At 35.5% G+C, this 12,080-nt stretch overlaps 1 protein-coding gene across 38 annotated transcripts in view; it reads left to right on the forward strand.

The window, feature by feature from the left end:
• The window catches only part of CEP170 (centrosomal protein 170), a 131,976-nt gene extending 122,678 nt beyond the window's left edge, over positions 1-9,298 (forward strand). For 34 of the 38 annotated variants that reach the window (XM_063809549.1, XM_063809554.1, XM_063809559.1 and 31 more), the window contains 3 exons: positions 4,256-4,349; positions 5,428-5,479; positions 6,990-9,298. In XM_063809549.1, coding sequence (XP_063665619.1) covers positions 4,256-4,349; positions 5,428-5,479; positions 6,990-7,279 — 436 coding nt within the window. In that variant the 3' untranslated portion in view covers positions 7,280-9,298. The remainder of the gene's footprint in view (positions 1-4,255; positions 4,350-5,427; positions 5,480-6,989) is intronic. The other 4 variants (XM_063809574.1, XM_063809535.1, XM_063809538.1 and 1 more) reach the window with 1 other exon arrangement.
• The last annotated feature ends 2,782 nt before the right edge of the window (positions 9,299-12,080 follow it).

Below are 12,080 nucleotides of genomic sequence, written 5' to 3' on the forward strand. Positions count from 1 at the left end.
ACCTATGATTTGCTAATATATCCTATGGCCAGAGACAAATGAAGTCCACCATTCCCTGGGGTAAAGCCTAACTGAAATTTGTAGGGAAAAAAATTTTAAGCTTAACTTACTAGTTTTTACACATGAATAAACAAATCTATAGGCCTCAATCACACAGCTGCTTATTAATATCATGATTTGGCTCAAGCATTCATTGTAGTTAAATGTAATATATAATTGTTATCATTTTTATTTTAGTTCCACTAAAATTATTTTCTAAAGCTGGGGCATTATGGAAGGATTATTAACCAAAGAAATAAATAAATGAAATAAACATTGGTTAAGATCATCTTATATGGGAATAAAGTCTCCAGACTCATTCATTCATTTAATGATTTTTGACTGTATGTTATTTGTCTAGCACTGTTTTTGATGTCCTCACATTTGAGTGTAGAAGGCAGGTAAACAGGTAATTATAGTTCAGTGTGTTAAGGGAAATATAGGATGGTTACTATGGAAGCCCATAGCAAGGGCACTTGGGAAATTCAGAGAAGGGCTCTTAGAGAAATTGCCATGAAATTTAAGTCCTGAATGATGAGGAGAGGAGTTACTCAAAAGCTATGTGAAGTGAAAGGGCCAGAGTATGGTGAGAGATGACACTAGAGAGATGAGGATGGATCTGTTTTGGCAGAATTTGTTAAGGAGTTTGGATTTTATCATTAAAAACCATAGGAAGCTAATATATCCAATATGGGTCCTCTTGATACACCAGTGCTATCTGTAAAAATATCATGAGAGTCTTGCATGGTCATGTGGCTTGCACCTGGAAAACCCTGGAGTCTCCTTACCTGTAAACAAGTACACAGTGTTTTTTCATCCTACCTGCTGAAATACAGGTCCGTCCCTGCTAACTGGAGTCTTAACCACTCACTCATTTATTCAGCAGATGCTCACAGGTTGCCTGCTGTGCACCGTTCTCTTCCTTACCACGGAGCAGCTTGCCTACGTTCCGTAGTCTCCCCCAAATAAAAATATTTTTTGTAGCTTTGACATCGAACTAAAATTGAGAACAAAGAAGACATTGCTGATGGATTGATAACCTGTGTTGTCTCAGAAAGTGACAGAATTTATAAAGTTTAAAAAAGGATGCATAAAAATGCCTCAATAAAGTTGTACATAAATACAGAATGTTTAATGTATTTGAATTGCCTTCAGTTCGAGTGTTGAGTTTTACTATGCATAAAGCACTATGGCAGGCTTTATGGAAGGTAATGAGGATAAAACCATTTCTATTATTAAAGAGTTTCCAGTGTAGTTGGCAAGGTGAGGCACATATGCAATCAACTGTCGTACAAGATAGCGTATAATAGATTAGTGCTCAGTTAGAGATATAAAGGCAAAGGAAGGATCACTTTCACCTAGGAGGTTTAGGGAAGGCTTTGGGAAGAAGATACTATTCAAAGGTAGGTCTGAGTTGTGATAACCAAACCTAAGGGGTAGAGACCTGGGCCTTCTGCGTGGAAAGTGCCAGGGTAGTTTGAGAATCAACTGGTCTTTAAGCTTTGTGTCAGGAGTTATAACCTCAAATGTCTACTGGGGTTCATCCTAGAGGCATGCGTACTTACATTGTATGAACACTGTCTGTGGAATCCATTTTTAAATATTTATACAGGAACTCCTGTTGTACAGCATTCTCGTTGCATTCCATGTGAAAATGACCCCCTTAGGTTGTGTAGCACGGCCTTGCATTGGTAGACTCTCAATTCGCAACTCCGCGTTCGCATGTTTTAAGGGCTAGTACTAGGGAATTGTTTATGGCTCATAGAATAGGAGCCTGAGACTTCTGTTTGTTTCCCTAAAACCAATGGCTTTATCAAAAGTATTTTAACTTAATTCTTAAATTATTGAATGAAATAAGCTTTGGAATTTTATGTATTTTCATGCTGAAGTTTAGCTTATTTTGAATCTATAATATAATCTGAATATCACTTTGAAAGCTATGATTTTTTCAGCTTAAAATTGATAGGGACCTTCAAACAAAAACAAGTTCTGATCATTATAGCCTGGTCTAAACTAATTTCTTGGTCTGGTTTTCTGATTCTCTAGTATTTAAATATTAAATATTATAGTAAATATTATAGTAAAGTTTATTTCATAATGCCAAAATGACAAGTTTGACTTCTTAGATCTGTTCTATTATATATTACAAATTGTTTTTTGTTTTTTTGTTTTTTTGTTTTTTGTTTTTGAGATGGGCTGGAGTGCAGTGGCATGTTCACAACTCACTCACTCAGTGCAGCCTCGACCTCCCTGGGCACAAGCAATCCTCCCACCTCAGCCTTCTTAGTAGCTAGGACTACAGGCATCTGCACCACACCTGGCCAATTTTTTTGTATTTTTTATAGAGACGAGGTCTCGCCATGTTGCCCAGGCTGGTCTCAATCTCCTGGCATCAAGTGATCCACCCACCTTGGCTTCCTAAAGTGCTAGGATTACAGGCATGAGCTATTGTGCCTGGCCAACAAACTGTATTTTAAAATAAACCATTTATTTCTTCAGGGGGACATTTTTTTTTCAGGGGCAACCCGTGAAAAACCCATTTTCACCAAAGGTGAAATGTCTATGGTTTAACAGTTTTAGATCCACAAACACTATACTCAGTAGCCATCCTCTGGAAAAATTCACTGAATTTTTAGCACTGTGTGGCTAAACAGAGTCTTTCTCTATTGTATAAGTCCATTACAGTTCTAAGTTGGTCCATGAAATCGTCATTATTTCCTTATTTTCCATCAGTCCTAATGCTGCAAGGACTCTTTTACAAGAACATAATAATTTAGAAAAGATGGCTGGCAAGGGTGTTCATTTTTTTGAGTTTAGAAAATTTAATAGGTAGGCCATAAGAATATTCTTATACCAGATTCTAGACCCGTTGCCACCTTAAGCAAATGTTCCAGACTTGATGTGATGTTAATGAGTTTCATGTTTTTAAATAAGGTAAGTCTGGCACGTTGATCTTTGAAGAAATACCAGCACAAATATTAACTTAGTTTACTACTTAAATGCTGATCAGCTTGCAGTAGTAATACATTTACATGAGGTTATATAGTGTTGTTTAAACTAGATTTCCAGACTTACTGAAAAAAATTTAAAAGAAACCAAAAAAGTAGCCAGTATTTACATCTAAGACTGCTGAATCATGTCTGATAGACTCTAAAGTGTTAGAAAAGTGTCCCACATTTGAAAGACACGTCAAAATTTTGTGGTCCTTTATTTTATAAGTTATTTGATGTTAGGGTAATGATAGGATAATTATCTTTATTGGCAACTGTTTTTATCAAAAGGATAGCATCCTAATTCCTAATAGGTTATTATGTGCAAGTATACTAACACGAATTAACAATTGTTAAAGAAAAGCACAGTAAGTACTCCCAATTTTTTGTCTTTAAAATAATATACACACTTTTCTTGATCGATAAGGTGCTTATTCCCATATAAAGAGGTCTTAACAGACACAATTGTTTATACCTAATTCAACCTATTTTCATCTCACTTATTCCTATACTGCATATATTCTGTCTGAATAAAATTGCATTTTCTTTATAAGTGACAGTTACACAGTCTTTTCTCCTTATACCCAGGTGATACATGTTGTTCCAAGATACCCACTGGATGCCTGACACCACAGATAATTCTAAAACCTAATATACTGTGTATTTTCCTACACATACATGCCTATGATAAAGTTTAATTTATAAATTAGGCACAGTAAGAGATTAACAATAGTAACTAATAATAAAATAGAACATTTGTAACAATATACTGTAAAAAAAAGTTATGTGAATGTGGTCTTTTTTTTTTTCTCTCTCTCTCTCCCTCTCCCAAAATACTGTAATAGTTTCGGACCATGCTTGACTGCCACTAACTAAAACCATGGAAAGAGAAACCGTGGATAAGAGGGCATTACTGTATTGTAAATTATAAATATTAAAGTTTTGAGGTCATAACATCATTTATATTTGTTTTATATTTTGTTTTCAATAAAGAATAAGATAAGCAGTAAAGAATTTATGCATGTATTAATAAGCATTCAATTGGAGCTCATACACATGAATTAATTGGTACTGTTGGCTTAGTATTTTAATTCTCAGTTTATGCAGTGGTTGGTTTTTTTTCTTTGTGTACCTTTGAAAAGATACATTGCTTTGGTATTATTAACAAAAAAGTAATAGGTTTTTAAAATATAAAAAGTTATATGCTTATGTTTTTTGATTTATAGAATATTATTTAAAGACAAAGATCGGAATTGGGATGACATAGAAAGCAAATTAAGAGCCGAAAGTGAAGTCCCTATTGTGAAAACCTCAAGCATGGTATAGTAATTTTTCTTGAAGATTAAAACATTTTAATAGAGTTTTATTTTAAGGAAAAGACCCTTATTTTTGAGCTGTTTGTTGATTTGCTTTTTCAAAAGAAGATATAAATGCAAAATTTTGGGAAATTTTATTTCTTCTACTGACTCACAGGTTTAAAATGTTGATTGTTTCAAAGTTGCAGAGGGTATGAAGGAGGAGCCTTTTGTGTTTCTTACTAGTATAGTTTGTTCTTGTAATAATTAAACATTAGAAACATGAAATTTTTAAAGAGAACCAAATCTAACATGAAAATATTAAGTTGACATAAGTCGTTTCCGTTTACTTAATATAATGCTTATCTTCTTTTTAAAAGAATTTGTACAGATTTTCATTGCTCAGAATATAATTATAATATTGAGGTTGCAGTTTATATGTTTTTACAAAGATAATTTGAAGGCATTTTTACATAGTTATTGCAAGGTTGATAAATAAGAATTTTAAAAATCTTTGCGGCCGGGTACTGTGGCTCACGCCTATAATCCCAGCACTTTGTGAGGCCAAGGAGGGCGGATCACTTGAGGTCAGGAGTTGAAGACCAGCCTGGCCAATATGGCGAAACTCTGTCTTTACTAAAAATACAAAAATTAGCCAGGCATTGTGGCGGGCACCTATCATCCCAACTCCTTTGGGGGCTGAGGCAAGAGAATTACTTGAACCTGGGAGGAGGAGGTTACAGTGAGCCAAGATTGCGCCATTGCACTCCAGTCTGGGCGACAGAGTGAGACTCGGTCTCAAAAAAAAAAAAAAAAAAAAAAAAAAAATCTTTGCTTAAATAGTAGTAAATGACTTTAAACTTTTCATCTGCTACAATCATCTCACTGAAAAAGTTATTCTATTTCATTTTAGTTTAAATATTTTAATTTGAATCTTGTTTGCTAGATATCATAATTATTTCATATCATGTTGCTATTAATGTAGTAAGTACCATGTAGATAATATTAAGTGTTCCAAATAAAGTGAGAGTGAAATTCATTGCTTGTAAAGTGATAACATTTAGCTAAAAGTAGGCTAATTTTTGTTATTGCTTTCCCTGCAGGAGATTTCTTCTATCTTACAGGAACTGAAAAGAGTAGAAAAGCAGCTGCAAGGTAAATTTACTACTGAATTAAGTATAAAGAGCTAATAATTTAGAATAAGTGCCTTCTGAGTGGTATTTCTTAAAATATTGTTAGGATGTTATTTGATTAAATGTAATGACATACATAAAATACAGAGTTCAAACATTCACATTATTCATAAAAAGGAATTTTTTTAAACCCAGTATAAAAATTTAAAATGTAATAAAGATATATGTTGGGCATATTTTAGTTCATAGGTTTGACAGTAGGCTAGATGTCATAAACTAATTGAAATTTTTTATGTATTACATATAAATAATATGTGAAAAATATATAATAAAGTTGTGTTAATTAGCATTATTTGTGTGATTTGACAGTTCTTAAATTATGTTGGTGGTGTAACCTGAAACAAACTTACATTCTAATAGAAATAATAGTTGTTTGGTTGACAAGAAATGAGTACATATTGGCCATAGAGACCAGAAGAGAAAGGAGAGAAGAAAGTGAAAGAGGCTGCCCTCTACACTTGTCAGAGCTGGGCTGTGCATTCATGCCTATGTATGTCTTGACCCAGAAGTCCCCAGGGGTACAACAGGCAGGTTCCATAGTCAACTGCTAATTCTACTGAGTCTTTATCTATCGAATAATCATAGGTACTTACGTGGATCCTATCAAAATGATTTTTCATCTTTACTTAGCCCCAACACACCTAAGGGTTATGGTACACCCCATGAGTAAAAGTGGCTTGCTAACACAGTGCTTGTTAGCTGGTAGACTGGGGGTATGCTTTTAAAAGTCCCTGCTACATGATTCTTACATCTGTGTTACTTCCTTCTCCCAACTCCCTGCTCTGCCCAATGCCAAATTGAAAATCACCGCCTGAGAACTTTCCATGTCAACCCAAAGATCTTTTGGACTGAAAGCTGACCTTTAACTGACCCCTTCCATACAGGCAGCAAGTCTGTTTGGCTTTGCAAGCTGCCCTGTGATATTAGTCTGTAGGCTCTGAGGGAACCCCTGTATCTCAGTGGTGTATACAGCTGATAACCCCAGCACTCTGGCCAGGCTAAATGACCGTATTCTATGGTAGCATTCAAAGTATGCTGATGTTCTTCTGGCCTCTCCAGCCTTGAGGTTACTCTGAACCCTGACTTAGCAGCTAATACCTCAGTTATCTGAGTGATGTGGGTTTAGATGTTTATTAAAAATCATATTCAGTATTTTCTCTATCCTCTCACAATAATGAAGACAAATTTCAACAAGATTTTTCTTGAATTCCACATCTTCAAATACCAGACTTACAAGTCTCTGAAATGCCCGTAAGTGCCACATCAAAGGACCCAGAGAAAGTATTCAGGGCTGGGTGATTTACAGTACAGCTACAGAATAACTAAGAATGGAGTTTTAAATATAATATTGGAAGATTAGCCGCATTTAAGATCAGATACGCACTGATAGTTTAAATATTATCCAAATCATGAACAGTGTTTATATGTGAATGTAACTGCATCTAAAATTATTTCCTTTTCCCGCCCTTTAGCAATCAATGCTATGATTGATCCTGATGGAACTTTGGAGGCTCTGAACAACATGGGATTTCCCAGTGCTATGTTGCCATCTCCACCGAAACAGAAGTCCAGCCCTGTGAATAACCACCACAGCCCGGGTCAGACACCAACCCTTGGCCAACCAGAAGCTAGGGCTCTTCATCCTGCTGCTGTTTCAGCCGCAGCTGAATTTGAGAATGCTGAATCTGAGGCTGATTTCAGTATACATTTCAATAGATTCAACCCCGATGGGGAAGAGGAAGATGTTACAGTACAAGAATGACTTTCTCTTGATTGTTGAAAAATTATTACCTGTGGAATGACTAGGAATATTGGAAGCAGCATAGTGTTGACGTACGCAAAACAAGACAGCTTGGTCAGCTACAATCTTGGAATCCCTGTCTTCTTAATTTTATTTATTTATTTTTGACGTATAATGTAGTATATCAATCCTTTCAAACTATTTAGATAACCACTTGATGCACAAATAGGAAAAAGCAGATTGTGGCAGTGTCGCCTTTTGTGGTTTTATGATTTTCAAATTGAATTTAATGATTACACCCTTTCCCTTCATAGATCTTTTTTCTTTTTTTTAAGCCATGCTGTGACCTACAAGCAAACTAAATAGCCAACATTTCTGAACCCCTATGTCTCCTGTGCCAAGCTGCTCCCTGAAATGGACTCCTTCATCTGTACAGATTTGTTAAACCATTCTATTTGCTTCTTAATAATAGGATTTATATTAGTACTCATTACCATTGGACACAATGACATAAGTACTCTCCACAGTAAAGCAGACCTTTCACAACAGTCACTCTGTGTCCTAAAATTTTCCAACATAGATGTGATTTATATAACTTTGTTGATACGTAAATTGTCTTGGGGTTTACGGAAATTAACTATTATGTTTGCACTAAGATTTGCTGGGAGTGGTAGGTGGACATATCTATATATCAATAAGGACTAACTGTCTTTTTTGTACATAGGAGATTGATAATACTGTATTTGTTTTAACCCCACAGTGTTTTACTCCACTTTCAAAAAGATCAATTTGGCACTTTTTTTCATTTTTTTTTAATGGAAATAAGATTTGGTCTCTCATTTTAGGTTAAATGATAACTAGAAAGATTAGACAGATAGTTTAGGTGGAGTATATTTTTAAAACTCAGAACATGTATATTGGTCCTGTGTTACCAAGTTTATATGTGACAGTTGAAAAAGAAATTCCCTTGAAATGATAATGAGGTTAAAATTTTCTTCATTAGGGGACTTGGAGAACCAGTAGTCGTAAGATTAGTTGATAGTTTCACTCCCAAGCAATGAATTGCTTCTGTGTGTTTCCCTGTAGGACTCAATAGTAAATCCTGTCTGTCTTACACATTTATAAGGACCCTGCAAGACGACGACAAAGGCCTTTGGCCTGTGCTACTAAACAAGAAGCCTATGAAAAATTTCTTCTTTAAACTTGTTTTTTCTCTTTCCAGTAAGTTCACATTTGGATAATTTTAAAAAGAAAAGTAATTACCTTTGTGTTTCCAGAACACTATAATTGGGGTGTATCTTAATTCAGTTAAATATTATTAGTAGACCTGGATTTTCCCCCTTGACCCCATCAGTCTATAAAGGTTAAACTGCAACTTTTATGAAATGGTCTTTAATATTTCCACAATAATCCTGTGCTATATTTGTTTTAAGAAACAAAGTAACTCTATACACTTCAAGACTTTACAGAATTTTTTAAATCCTGTATTGTTGGATCAATTAATAAAGATGCAAAAAAACTTTATAGAGATGTAAAAACAAAACTATAATGGATCTCCTACTTTTCTTTAAATTCAAAAAAAAAAAAAGGTAAATGAACTATTCTCCTTGTAAAGCTAAATTCCCCATTCTGTCTAATAAAGGAAGACTGAAAAAAGGTTTTAAAGAACATAAATGGAAAGATACAAATGCTTTGAAGGAATAAACGAAATGTTAAAACAGGGTCAATCCATTTGAAGAAAAAGTTGGACAAAATAATCAGCATTGCTCCCTCTTTTATTTAATATTTGGGTACTGATTATATCCACATGGAAGTAGAAGGTAAGGAGTTTAGGAAAATACTAGAATCTACTCTGCTTACATTCTTGTTTAAGTGTTTACACAGTTTGGTTCAATGATAAACATTTGGCCTTTTACTATGTTATTTTTATTTTGTATGAATACATTATCCTCCTTATTTATTTTTGTTACATTTATTACTTATGTTATTTTGTTATGCATTTACAACTCCATTTTTAAATAAAGTGTTTCTGGAACTTTATACAATGATTGTATATTTTATTTCTTTTACCATCTTGCTTGCTAATACTTCATCAACTTATCAAATGATTATAAACCATTTCCCAAGGCTTAGCAAAAGAAAGAATCCTCCAGTTCTATTAATATGTGGTTACTGTGAAATCTCTTATTAGTTTGACTATTTAAAGAAAAAAATTTTCTTAGCAGATTCTGATCAATATAATTCACTTAGCTTCATGTCCTAAAGTAATGTGCATGTACAAGGTGTTTATTTTTAACCAGCTTTAGATCATCAGAAAGCTTTATGACAGTGATGTATTTGGGGAATAAAGTAGAAATTTAAACTACTTTTGTCATCTTAAATTCAATAACTGTCAATTTATACTGTTTTTTTTAATCCTATCAAGCTCAAGAATCTTGAATGTCTCATTATTATTATTCAAAATTATAAGTTTCACAGCTTAACCTTTTGAGACTTTGTGTGTTCTGGCCCTTACGTGCGTATCTATGTGTCCCATTATAGTATCTACCACCATTTACAAGTTTCTTGACCACCATGAGCTTTTCATCCTTCTGTACCCTGCGTCTTCCTCCCCTTCCTTCCTGCTTCAAGGTCCCACCAACCTCTTCATAAAGCTTCCTTCACTTGACCGCACCACAAAGGGCTGTGCCACATGCGTGCATTTTCTCTTCCCTTCCCCCATGACATATACACGTTTCTTCCCTGGTAACTAAAGTAATCTTCATTTCCTGGATAGTCCCTTTGCTTTGAAACATCTGTGCCGTTTTGTCTCCTTCATCTCTCCTTGGATTTGCTTGCCACATCTCTGCCTGAAAGGATTCTAACTTGGAAAGGAAACCAAACTTGGAAGTTTGAGATCCAGACCCGCTCCCTCCTAGCTATCAGTGTGTTCCGTCCTCCCATCTGCAAACTTAGGACACTAGTGTCATTATCCAAGTCCCTTTTAGTCTAAGTCGTCTATGACTTTATGAAATGTTCTCCTTCAAAAAGCTTTTTCTGATTCTTTGTCATTTCAAATCTTCCTTTCATTGTGTTTGCATAACCCCTTTGTGTTTGCATAATACAGAAAGTTCTTAGAAACCAAAATAAAAATGTGTTTAATTGAATCAGCATCAATTGAGATGTACGTACTTACTTTCAAGAAACAGTCTATTGGGAGATGGCTGTGTAAACAATTCACTCTAAGGTGAGGTAGAATGGGATCTCTACACGTAGGAGACAAATGCAGCTTTTTTTGTTTGTTTGTTTGTTTGTTTGTTTTTGTCTTCTATGTTTAGGTAAGGGGGACAGGCAGGGAGCCAACAACCACAGGCATCTGGCTGCCAGCAAGGGTTTGGGGGAGGTTTATGAAGCGTCTTTGTCTTTGAGTGATGGTCTCTCATGTGACAGTAGTCAAGCCTGCTTCTTCCTGTAAGTCTTTAACACGACACAGTTGTTGACATGCTTTCATCACAGTTAGTTTCAAAAACTACATGGTTGCTGTTTTTGTGTTTTACCCCAGTGCTCTAAAAGCATCCTAGCCTACGTACAGAAATGGCTCAAAGCCTCTTAAACGGAAATGGAATTGGTTATGTTCGTTCTTTTGCTATTTCACTATTACGTTTGTTGCTGCTTTTCCTGAATCTTGACCATAAGGAAAAGTTCCCCGTCAGCCACATTCTGTCTCTAACACCTCACCACCTGGAACAGATTCTTGTTGAATATTTAGTTGTCTTTAACTCTTGTACATCCTGCAATGTACAACAAACATTTTGTAGATTTTGTTAATTAAAATATTTTAGAGTTATTATGACCACTATAACTTACTACTGCTACTGTGAGGTCTAACCTTGAACTGAAGGATGAAAAATTATTTAAATTTTGAAGCATAGTACATTAGCTCTAGAAATGCTCAACACTAGTTCAGCAACGTCATATTTAGAGTAATTGAAACAAATATAACAAGGAGTGAGGGGCTGTTTTTTCTAGGCAGTATAATAAATGCTTTACCTGCACTGTCCCTTTTAATGCTCACACCTCATTAATAAGCTGTTACTCCTGCATTAGAGATGAAGGAACTGAGGCAGCGGCCCAGTTGGGATTTGATCAACACGTATTTGACTTGGAAATCCAAACTGTTCATAACCATTCTCCACGGGCTGTCACCCAGCAAACAACTGGTAGAGCCTAGACAAACCAAGTGACTTGTATTCACCCTTTACAGCTTTGTCTCGTGACCACAGACCCGAAGAGATCACCAGGCCCTTCCTCTGCTTTTGAGTAGAACTTCTAGAGCTGGGGATCCTGACATTTCTCCTAGTAAGCTTCTCTACTGATGACAAGCAATGACCAAATGCTAAGAATGTCTTTGTTAAGTGAAACAGATTCTTTGAAAGAGATAATGAACTGTCTCCTTGAAAGCTGGATGTTGGGTGCTTCAGGAAGAATGCTATGAAGAACCACGTCGGTTTATGAGCTGACTGTACTCTCCACTTGTTTTAAAGAGGTGAAACCCAGGGCCGCCAATAGAAACTCTGGTGACTCCACATCAGAGCTACGTGACCAGTGAGCTGCCTCCCAAGGTATTTGTTACAACACTTGTCTCTGAGCAAGGCCAAATAAAATGGAGTAAAAAACCACCCCTTGGACTAACAGAGCATGACCATGGAAATTTCTCAGGACAAACAGTGGCTGGAGTGTAGCAAGGCAGAAAGCAGCATGGTCTTAACCTGACACTTAGAGATAAAACAATAAAAACTGTAGGGGGCTGCTATGCCAATTTGCAATAATGAGCAAGGGTAGT

Source organism: Pan troglodytes, chromosome 1, assembly GCF_028858775.2.
Source record: "Pan troglodytes isolate AG18354 chromosome 1, NHGRI_mPanTro3-v2.0_pri, whole genome shotgun sequence".
Classification (NCBI taxonomy): Eukaryota; Metazoa; Chordata; class Mammalia; order Primates; family Hominidae; genus Pan; species Pan troglodytes.